Genomic DNA, 11990 nt, shown 5'->3' with positions numbered 1-11990 from the left:
TCCCAAATTCTGACTTTTGTGTAACACTAGTGATCAGCTCTTGGGGAAACATCATTTACATCATAAATGTTAGCATATCTGACATTATTTCCATATCGTTTGGGAAAAAAAGGACAAATTATCTTTTACTCGACGATAGTTTATTACTTTATCACATGACACTTTATAGAAGGTTAAAAAGTAAATTATCCCAAACAAATTATGTCGATGTGATCACCAAGTATGTATTTTTGGGCACCTATCTTTTGCAATTGAATTGTCGGACGAAACAGTAATGTTCATGTACAGCAATAACAGCACCACAAAATTCTCAACAAAATCTTGAACATCACCTCCTCGTATTTCAATCTGAATGAAGCATTGAGAAAAGGCCAAAGGCCCTTTTCCTTTTCCTTTTCCTTTTCATTTTTAGTCGAACGTTTCCCTCATCACTTCCGTTTGGGCTTCCACGACAATATGATTTCTGTGCCAAGCTGAAAATTGAACTAAATGGAAGAACTATGTAATTTAATGCAGTATAACCCCAAAAAATTAATTTTTTTTTCTGAATTAACCTCTGACCAAAAACTGGTAATTGTGAAGAACCATGTGCCATTGACAAATGAACTATATTTAATTATCACAGGCATAGAATGATAATATGGTGCTAATATATTTATTCATATGGTCTATTCACAAATGGATAAGATTTTTTTTTTTTTTGTTTAAACGATATTAGTAATATATTGATTATCAACTGAACTTTACAATTGGAGCAAGAGCTCCTCATTTCTATACAAAAAGTGTTTAACAGCACAAAGGATTGATCCATTTTCATCGTGTAAAATGTCTAACGCATAATCACCAACTCTAGGATTAACATGATTAACATTTTTAGTTATAACATAAAAAGAGCACATGTGAAATAGAGCTTTCAAGCTAAGAATGTGAAACACAATAAGATTAAGTAACTCTTTTGTATTTGATGAATAAGATGTATACCGACAGGGCGGAGCCAGTCTTTGGTGCCCCCATCGGCCAAAGAAAATTTGTGCTTTTAGGTACAGAACTTTTGAAAGTTCTATTTTTGTCGTACTAATTTCTAACTGTACCCCTAGTAGTCAAAGAAAAAACTCTTTTTAGATATTGATTTTTTTTCTTTCAAAAAAATTATGTTTATCTCTAATAATTTGTAGAAAGCCATTATATGATGTTGACAAAATAAAATAATAATAATAATAATAGACACAACTCACACTTTGATGCTGACTACAAGAATAAGGCTAAAGGAGATTAGTTGGCTAGTAAGTTTTTCTATACAAAATATCTAAGTATTTGCTTGAACTTGATTCAAATTTCTGATACATTTGTGGGAATGCATTTGTAGGACAATTACTTAGGAAGTACTCAACAATAGCTAGGAACAACCTAGAGAAATATATCATACTCAGATTCACTGCAATGTATTATCCCTATTTTCGCAAATGCAAAGCAATAGTATCCTGCATCTACAGATTAGTCTTAGTAGGGACCATCCAATATTGATTTATAAATGACCAAACTACTTATTCGATTATCCACCAAACCGAATAGCTCATATTCATAGCTTTCAATCTCACTGGTGTTTTGGAGGAAACTACTTATTGATCTTATTTCGGAAAAGATTTGGAATCCAGAGACCTTATTCACTGCCTGAGGTAGTCTTTCAAACCTTTGCCACTTTTTTGTATGTTTTTTTCCGTCGAAATTTTTGTGGTACTTGCATGATTAGGAAATTAAACTATACTTTGATGAAAACATATATGAAAACAATTACTTGAATCTGTTTGTCAAATGGTATATTAAAAGAACTTAACGGCATACTTTTTGATGTGCTTAAAGATGGCAAAGTTATTTATATCATTTCTGTGCTCAAGTTCTTTTTCAAAAAAAAAAAAAAACCCTTCTCATTGTTCTTTCACCAGGTATGAACAGATTGATTTATAAATTTTCTAGGTCTTAGATTTTTTTTTCTTTCTTTTCCTTTGCTTCAATTGATGATAAGATTTTTTTTTTTTTGGGTCTAACGGGAGCACTTGTTAAAATAGATTTCAGTTGTCATATTATTGGAAATATAAGATTACTTAGAGAAAATAAATAAATACAAGTGAGAGTAGGTAAGATTAAATAGGGAAAGTATATAAATGCAATGGAGGGTAATAATTGTTAGTATGTGTATATACATAGTAGATTAGGTGAAGTTAGGTGTGTTAATGAATGCCTACGGCAACTGTTAGAAAAACTCTTTTTTTTTTTTTTTTGTATTCATTAATACACTTAAACAACTCACAATCTACCATATGAATACACATATTAGTAAGTACCAACTATCACCCTACCTGCATATAAATACTTTCTTTTATTAATTATACTTTTCCAAAATATGAACAGCTGAACTATATTTTTCAACAAGTGTTAGTGTCAGTTAAGGATGGCATTTGTTATATAATTTTATTATAGTTAAATTTTAGCAAATAATCAAGTACTAAAATATCAACACATCACCAAGTTATTATTCATTGTAATTTCATAATTGAAACTCATAAAAACAATCAAACAAAAGTTATTTGAATACAATCCAACATGATAAAATAAATACAACTAAAATAGTCAAGTTTTCACTTTTGGTACAAATACAATCACTAATTCATTATTGTGTTTGTGCTTTTTTTTTTGAGAAAAAAGTGTTTTTGTATTAAGTGTGATTATGGATTTAGTATTAATGTATTAGTAAATTTAGTATAACCAATTAATAATTTCTATTAGTAGACATATATAATTATTAGTATAATTGATAATATCAATTATATTACATATACTAATATGCATTATATAATACATATAACTAATAATATCATTATTATAAGTTTGTAAGTAATTAAATTAAATATTATATATAATTATATACATATTTATTTATTTTTTTTAATGGGTGGCGGGGTGGGGGATGAGGCTGGGGTATACTCCCCCGCACCCCACCCCATTTCTAAACCAGAGGGGGGCGAATTCCCCCCGGTCCCATTAGCCCCTCGTCCTCATTGTCATCCCTAGTGTTAGTGGGCAGTCATTGGATAGAATGTTAATTATATCGAAAATCAATTGCGACCTCAAGTTAGAGCTTGAGATGATTTTAAACTTAGGCTATTGTAAAACTCATAGTTTTAAAACTTGGCCCGGACCGCCGCCAGGAGAGGTGACTGATTCAACCACTGGTGCCCGGTTATAATATAATAATATATTTTAAATTACAAAAATAATAAAATCACCGGTTGAACTACCAGATCATTGATTGGTCAACTGATTTATTACTTGTCCGATCTAATTAGTGACCCAGTCCAGTCCTATAGTTGATTCACTAATTTGAATGATTTAACCGTTGGGCCAAGTTGGGTTTTATAACTATGGTTAAACTAGCCGAATTCAAATAGCCATTTTATCTCATAATTTTTTTTACATGTAAGTAGAAAGGTTCAAATTCAAAACCTTTCACTTACACTCTCTCTCCCTAAACCATCCCACCTATCCCTCCCTATTTGAATGAGCTGGAAACAATAAATAAGCACCCATTGGATTTGGCTCAGTGGTTAGGGGAGAACTCTTAAGGTTCTCCCGATTGTCAAGTTCTCCATGTTTACAAGTTTAGGGTTCAAATTCTAAACTTGGTGGTTGGTCTTGGAAAGGATATAGGGAGGGGGTGGGAGGTTATTTGAAAAAAAAAAAAAAAAAATAGTTCAAAGTGGGATCCTCTAGGAGACAATAAATGTAGCATTAATGGTTAAGATTCAATTTCTATTCTCAACTAAAAAACCAAAATCAACATTAACATAAATCAGAAAACAACAAAAGATTCTAATAACACCCTCCTTGGATATTTTTATACTTCTTGTCCACTTGTTGACCTTCACATATGAATTATACGAAGGATAAACTCTAAAAGATTAGTTGTAACTAATATTTAATTTCATTAAATATGGAAAACAATAACACCCCCTACATCTATATGTATGTATGTGTTGTGCGGTATTTTAGCAAAATTCATTTATATCCAATTCTTAGATTATTTGTATTAATGGATTATCTGTTAATCATTTTCCCCATTGTTTTTGTTGCTGCGATTAACTGTGCCCAAGGCAATGGCGATGATCCATTTTATAGAAACTACTATCAAACATGGGGAGGTAGCCATCTCACAGTTTACAATCAAGGACATGAAGTTCAACTTCTAATGGACTCTTCTTCAGGTTAACAGTAAAAGGGATTTTGTCTTCTGCCTTTTCTTTTTTTTTCTTTTTTTTTTTTAAAAAAAAAAAAAAACCTATTGTGTTTGGCTACTGGATATCAAGCTGAAGATACTCTATTCGACAAAATCAATCTAAAATGTTTTTAATCAAATTCAAGATAGTATAAATCAGTATCTGTAAATTACACTACAATAAAGATCTGTATTGGAAAAAGTAAAAGATAACATTAGACCAACTTTCTCATGCAAAAAACAGGTTATGGCGTCTCTAATATTTGGTTTCTTGGGTGGTGTAGGAGCTGGATTCAGTTCGAAAAGAGACTTTGGATCAGGCTATTTTCGCATGAAGATCAAGATACCAGAGAAAAACAGTAAAGGGCTTATCACATCATTTTATGTAAATGACCTAAACAAACACAATCATTAATTTGCCTAAGTATCATTTTAGCACTTGTAGTACTCTTTCTCAAGTTTTTGTTCCCCTTGTCAATTTGTTGTTGCAGTTAATTTCAGTTCCAGTAGGACAACCAGTAGAAGGTGTGAAGCATTATGAGTTTGACATTGAGTTTTATGGAACTGATGGTAATCCTCATATCATAAGCACCAATGCCTTTGCAAATGATCTGGGAAACAGGGAGCAACAATTTCATCTTTGGTTTGATCCTACCAAGGGTTTTCACACTTATGAGATCCTTTGGAACCAACACCAAATTGTGTAAGAATTTCTTTACTTGGGACTCTTGGCATGTTTCAAGGCATCTGAGTCCATTAACCCCAAAAGCAATAAACTTTGTGTTATTTATCCTTGAAATTAAGCAGCTTCAAAAAATTCAACAAGTTTGCATCTGCCCTTGTCCATTATAGGTTACCAATAATGTAATCTAGAAAGCTAATTTTACCACATATTTCATACTAATAAAATAAAAGGGATTGTTCTAACTTTCTTTTAAAATTATTTTATGATGTATTTTTGTGCAATTGCAGGTGGTTTGTGGATGACACTCCAATTAGGGTGTGGAAGAACAATACACAACTAGGAGTAGGATTCCCAACAGGACCATTGCATGTGGAGGCAAGCATTTGGAATCCAAGCTATCTTGGGACACCAGATTGGTATCAAGGGCCATTCAAGGCTCACTATAGAGAGTTTGGCATTGATGGATGCAATCACCAAAGTTCCAAGCAGGACCTGTGTTCCTCTCAATCTTATTATTGGAATCAAAACAAGTATTGGCAACTAGACCCTAAGCAACAAGGCAAATTACAAAATGCAAGAAAAAATTATATGTATAAAGATTATTGCAAGGACTCAAACAGGCATGGCCCAGAATGCCAAGTTAATCAATAGAAAATGAAGTTCCATTTTTGCTCCTTCCTTGTCATATTAGTAATCAAATGCTCATGAATGATATATATATGTAGATGGTTCTTGAATAAGATATATGGACAATACCTTTCTGTTTAGACCTCGGTTTGATGGGGCCATATCTAGTTTTCTTTTTTCAAAAATTAAAAAAAAAATTTCTCTACCCCAAAAATACGATGTCCATTCTCCAATTTACAAATGTGAAGAAACTATACAATGTTTCCGTATAATTAGTTAATCACAAATCAATTTCATCTATTTTTTCAATTTAAGAAATTAAGAAAAATTTTGAATTCTATTTCCTCATAATTAATTAGACTTTTGAAAATCAATTACATATATATATTTTTTTACAATCACACATCAACATGTCAGTTATTTAGACATTTTTTTCCTCTTATAAATGGTTAAGTTTGAAGCATCTTAAATCCAATGGTTGTAAAAGTTTGAAAACAGAAAATGTAGCATTAATGGTTAAGATTCAATTTCTATACCTATGGAATCTCAACTAAAAAACCAAAATCAACATTAATGTAAATCACAAAACAACAAAAGATTCTATAAAGAAAACAATAACAACCCCTGCATCTATATATATATATATACACACACACACACACACATATATATATATATGTATGTATGTATGTATGTATTGAAAGGTATTTTAGCAAAATTAATTTATATCCAATTCTTAGATTATTTGTATTAATGGATTATCTGTTAATTATTTTCCCAAACCATCTTCTGAAAAAAAAAATATGTAGAAACTCCAATAAACTAATATTCCTCATTTCTCAATAAATAAAAAAAATGGTTCATGATGCTATCTAACAAGAAATCATTCTACTGATTAAACTGGCATTCTTGGCCTTTCTTGATTGGGTCATTACAGTAGTCCTCGAACATGTAATTTCTCCTGGCTTCTCGAAGCTTACGTTGTTGATCAGGACTTAATTGGCTGTACTGCGGTTGGTTCCAATAATAATTTTGGGAAAAGCAGTCCCGTGGGTTCGAACCCTGGTAGCGGCAACCGTTGATGGGAAACTCACGATAATGGGCCGTAAATGGGCCTTGTCTCCAATCTATGGTTCCGAGCCAATTAGGATTCCAAATGCTTGCCTCCACATGCATGGGTACTGCCGGAAAGCCCACTCCCCGATTTGACATGTTTTTCCAAACTCTGATTGGAGTTTCATCGACAAACCACCTGCAAAAAATCAACAAGGGAAAATCGTTTAAAATGTATCTCATATTTTACAAGATCACTTTTTTCATCCCTTATTTTTGAAAGTGTAATTTTACGTCCCTTACAAATTCACATTAACCAAATTTAGTCCCTATTTAGGTTTCTGATTAGTTTTTTGCTGGAATCTACCACGTGACTTGCATGTGATCATTTTTTAAGGGCAAAATTGTTAAATTAAATTTTGACATAATCTGATTCATAGTCCCTCACATTTCACAAAATGAATTTTTTCGTCCCTAACATTTTACAAAATGAATTGTTTCACTCCTCACATTTCAAAAAATGAATTTTTCCATCCCTCACATTTTTTAAAATGAATTTTTTCATCCCTCATTGATCATGTGTATGAATAGTTTTTTTTTCTATAAACCCACGTATATGTCTATTTGATTTTACCTGAACAGTACGAATAACATGTAATTTATCTCTATTGGATTTCATCTAAACATGCTAATCGTAGTTATACACATGCTATTCAATAGATATATATAGAAGTTTAAAACTAATAATTTTGTTTGAAACCCATGTATATATTTATATGATTTCACCATTTGAACCTATTCAATATTTGTGATATTTTTCTTTTGGTAATAATTTATTTATTGAATTATATACTAAGGTTATCTAATTAATGGGTCCTAACTCGAATTCTATAATTATGCTAACAAATTTTTGTTTAAATATGAAATTTCTACTCGACACTTTTAAGATCAACAGTTGAATTACTTGTCTTGTGATTGTCTTAAAATTTGAAAATGCCAATCACTTATTTTTTTTTGTCATACTTTCTTTTGTTTATTTTTTTCTGTCCAAATTTAATTCGATCTAAACGCTTGATAATATTTAGGATTAAATGTCTTCTTTATTTTCAAATTTCGAGTAAAAGAAAATGAATATAAGTGAAAAACTAACAATTTTTTTAAACCCATGTATATATCTATTTGATTTCACTTGAGCAATACGAATAGTATGTAATATATCTCTATTTGATTCCACATGCTATTCGTACTGTTCAGTTGAAATCAAATAGATACATACATGAATTTAAAAAAAAATTGTTCACGTACATGATAAAAAAAAAGATGAAAAAATTCATTTGGAAAAATGTGAAGGATGAAAAAATTCATTTTGTGAAATGTAAGGGATTATGAATCGAATTATATAAAATTTGATTTGATAATTTTGCCCTTAAAATATGATCACGTGCAAGGCACGTGATGAATTCCGACTAAAAACTAGTCAGAAGCCTAAGTAGGGACCAAATTTGATCAATGTGAATTTGTAAGGGACGTAAAATTATATTTTTAAAATAAGGGACGAAAAATTATTTTACAAAATGTGAGGGATGTTTTAAAGATATTTCCAATCAACAACATTAATCATTAATCATTATCACTTCTGACTTCTATTCAAATACTTTTAATTCTGTAGAATCTATGCTTCTTTTTCTGTCTACCAATATTTATCATTGAGAGAAATATAAAAGTTTTTATTTTCTTGAATTTGTATACCCATAAAACCAATTCTATTTGTTCTTTAACAAGAGCTTCACAATATTATCGCAAAGCAAGGAATTTTGTTAACTTGACAAAAGAAAGTAAGAAGCTTAGCCAATTAATTAATCAAAATTGAAAGAATAGATGGGAAAAGCAAATAGTACATATATAAGAGTTTGAATTTGTAAAGGAATTCTTACACAATTTGGTTTTGGTTCCAAAGAATCTCATACTTGTGGAAATCTACCGTAGGATCAAACCAGAGATGAAATAATTGCTCCTTCCCACCAAAATCATTCATGAACACATTTGTACTCAGCACATGAGGATTACCATTGGTCCCAAAAAATTCAATGTCAACCTCGTAATGCTTCACACCTCCAACTGGTTGTCCTACTGGAACTGAAATTAGCTGTTAATTCAGACATAACATAGAAAAGATTAATTATGACATTTTTAATATATATATATATATATATATATATATATATATATATATATATATATATATATATATATATATATATATATATAGTCGTAGACTAAATCATTAATTAAAGTATGTAAAATCTAGTGATTTACATAAAATGATGTGTCAACCCCTGTACTGTTTTTGTCTGGTATCTTCATGCTGATACCAAAGTACCCTGAACCAAAATCTCTTCTTGAACTGAAGCCAGCACCTACATGTATAACCAAGAAAATACCAATTAGGTATTGCCAGAAGTTTTTTAAAAAGGAAAAATATCTTTGTAGCTTTATACCTAATGTAGATTGGATTTTTGGAGATATTTTCAGTATATGAACGGAAAAGTTCATATAACATGTTACATGTGTCTGAAATATATCAAAGATTTATGTGTGGAAATATTATGTAGTTTAACAGCCAAAACTCAAAGAATTAACATCCAAAAACCAACATTAATCTTTTACTTGTGTAATCTGACCTGTAGATTGGTCCAATAGAAGTTGAACTTCGTTTCCTTGGTCAAGGATGGTAAGATGATTGCCTCCGAATGTTTGATAGTAGTACTCATCAAAGGAAAATCCACCGCCGCCATTTGCATTTTTAGTTGCAAGAACAAGAACCAAGGAAAAGACAACTAGCAAAAATTCCATCAAGCTAATGAAATAGATTATTAAGTTTAGTATTATACATACATATATATGTGTGTGTGTGTGTGTGTATGTACTGTAATTACTGAACCAAGGTGACATTTTTGTATAGATCGAATTCTGTAGATTTCAATTTACATACTTGATGCTTATATACAGTTCCTCGTATTCCAGCCTTCAATCACTCTATTCGATGCTAATATGAAGGCAAAATTGCACAACTAGCAAATAACAATTATCTGGAATAACATTGTATCTAACGAATGTGAGATAAAAAAATGGTTAAAAATTATATTTATCATGCAAGTTGAATAATATTTATTCTTTTTTTTTTCTCAAATTATGCTAAACAAATGGTCCCAATGTCTCTCAATCTTCACAAAAAAAAAAAAAAAAAAAAATTCTGAGTAGCAACATTGTAGGACATATACAAAGGTGTTGCTAAGACAAGGATAAAGCACTGATATACCTGTGGGGATGGCCATGATTTTATTGCAAGAATCGCGTAGGACCTCCTTGTTGTCTAGATGGAATTTATGCAAACAAGCAGGCAAAAGAATTCTCTAGTTAACGGATTATATATACATTAGGTTAGACATATATACTTTACTTGGTTCACAAGAAAAATCAAACTATTTGTATCAAGAATTGGAGTTGGTTCCAAAATATTCAGTTTCCAAATCTCTGGTTTTGATTTTTGTAAAGATCCCAATTATTATTCGGCTATTTTATAGAATGTACCAACTAGGCAACTATATAACAAAACTACCCTAAATTCTGATCGACATATTTCTTGCTAGATCCAATGTCTGGTCATCTTACTTTTACTTCTCCACAATTCTTGGGGGTGCCAATGAGAAGTATGTTTAGTGACAAAATCTGAAATCTAAAATCTAAAATCTTAATTGGTTAATTTATAAAATTGTTTAATCTTGAAATCCTAACATTTGAGTAGTATTCTGCAGCATTAAGTGATATGTAAATGAATTTTTACTTATTTTTTTGAAGTAAGTTTTGCCTAGTTAATTCAAATCCACTTAATTAATTGAAATACTCTATTTGTTTATCATGAAACGTGTTTGAACATGTTAAACATGTTAAGATTTAATCTCATTAAATTTAAGTACTGAATTGAATTATCAAACAAGGCCAATGCTTAGTGTCTTACTTTTTCTTTTAGCATGTAAATGTACACAAGAATTGAATGCTAGTTGAGATAATATTTATTTCTCCTTCGGCACCTAATTCAAGTCGTGAAATGTGCTGCTTCATATCATATCAAAGATATGCACATTAAAAAGATACTAAATTCTTATCATGCTAATTAAGGAAATAAGATACCTACCATTTAAAAAAAAAAGTAAATAAGATACCTTCGAAGAGTTCATATAAATATAATGCCGTGTGAACGCATTAATTTGGACTAAATTTTATCTGTTTTATTCCATGATTTTTTACCACTTCAAATTCTCTTGGATGCAGTTCCTAATGTGAATATTGGAAAAATTCCAGTATTTGGTTTCTGATATTAAATTTCATCGTTCCCTTTGAATTCAACATGATTTTACCCGAACTTTGCATCTCAGTTTCTTCACCATCTTTATCTCAGAAATTTGATAATAGATTTTTTCCCTTTTGTATCCAAATTTCGAGTATATTTTGTTTTTTCCCTTTCTTTTTTTGAGGAGAACAAATCCCGAGTCTAATTTGTCTACAATAAATGTGACCCCCATAATTTGGTAAGATTACTTCATTATTCTTTCAGAATTAGTTAAAAGACATTGTGAATTTACACATTAGTTAATTACAGGATTTGAAATCATTTATCTTCAATCAATCTTTCCATTATACTTAATTTCCAGCTAGATGCCTGTACTGATTTCATAATTTTATCTTTAATCAATTTATACAATTAACTTCCTTAATTCTTTTAGTTACCTTTTTTAAATACTATTGCATATGATACTATGCTCACTCAGAAAAGAAGCCAAAAAAACTTGAATACTATCTTATTTTTCCCCCACAAATTAGAGGAATTAGTTGTTTAATTTTAGCTCATATAAACCTTCATCACACTAGAAAGTTTTACTATTGATTAACTTCGCATTCTGGACCATGCCTATTTGTGTGGCTATATTAATCAGTATACTACATATAGCTAACTTGTAATTCGTGATTATTGAATGTAAAAGAAGTGGAGAAACTTAAACGTGATTACAGAATTTTAGCTTAAATTAGAATACTTTTTCTGAATCAAATACCCATTCATACAAAAACCTCATTAAGAACAATGGAAAAGCTAAATGCATGTCTTCTTGGACATAAGTTTGTTTTTACCCATTCAACACAACAACAAAAATTAAGCAAAATTTGAAGGAGGAGCAAATGTTCCAAAATTTTCAATTTTTGGAAATAATAACTACTACAACCCTATAGGACTCCATTCTAGTATATGGCATGGATAGATTGTCTCTTTTATATATCTTGTAATTTACTTTCTTGATC

At 30.4% G+C, this 11990-nt stretch overlaps 2 protein-coding genes across 2 annotated transcripts; one reads left to right on the top strand and one right to left on the bottom strand.

Moving 5' to 3' along the window:
• Window positions 1-4075: 4075 nt before the first annotated feature.
• LOC113714720 (xyloglucan endotransglucosylase/hydrolase protein 2) lies at window positions 4076-5629 on the top strand. The gene is made up of 4 exons (XM_027238741.1): window positions 4076-4259; window positions 4555-4655; window positions 4762-4973; window positions 5243-5629. Exons 1-4 carry the CDS (start codon window positions 4088-4090, stop codon window positions 5604-5606), a joined length of 849 nt encoding a protein of 282 aa, XP_027094542.1. The 5' UTR covers window positions 4076-4087; the 3' UTR covers window positions 5607-5629.
• An 841-nt stretch (window positions 5630-6470) lies between these two features.
• Window positions 6471-9488, bottom strand: LOC113713880 (xyloglucan endotransglucosylase/hydrolase protein 2-like). The gene is made up of 4 exons (XM_027237686.2): window positions 9317-9488; window positions 8952-9052; window positions 8570-8781; window positions 6471-6834 (listed from the first exon to the last, which is right to left on the bottom strand). The coding sequence occupies exons 1-4, from the start codon at window positions 9486-9488 to the stop codon at window positions 6471-6473; spliced, it is 849 nt and encodes a 282-aa protein (XP_027093487.2).
• Window positions 9489-11990: the final 2502 nt, after the last annotated feature.

Source organism: Coffea arabica, chromosome 10c, assembly GCF_036785885.1.
Source record: "Coffea arabica cultivar ET-39 chromosome 10c, Coffea Arabica ET-39 HiFi, whole genome shotgun sequence".
In the NCBI taxonomy this organism is placed as follows: Eukaryota; Viridiplantae; Streptophyta; class Magnoliopsida; order Gentianales; family Rubiaceae; genus Coffea; species Coffea arabica.
Note: the sequence above shows the minus strand (reverse complement) of the source record. Positions and strands in the feature narration are given on the sequence as shown.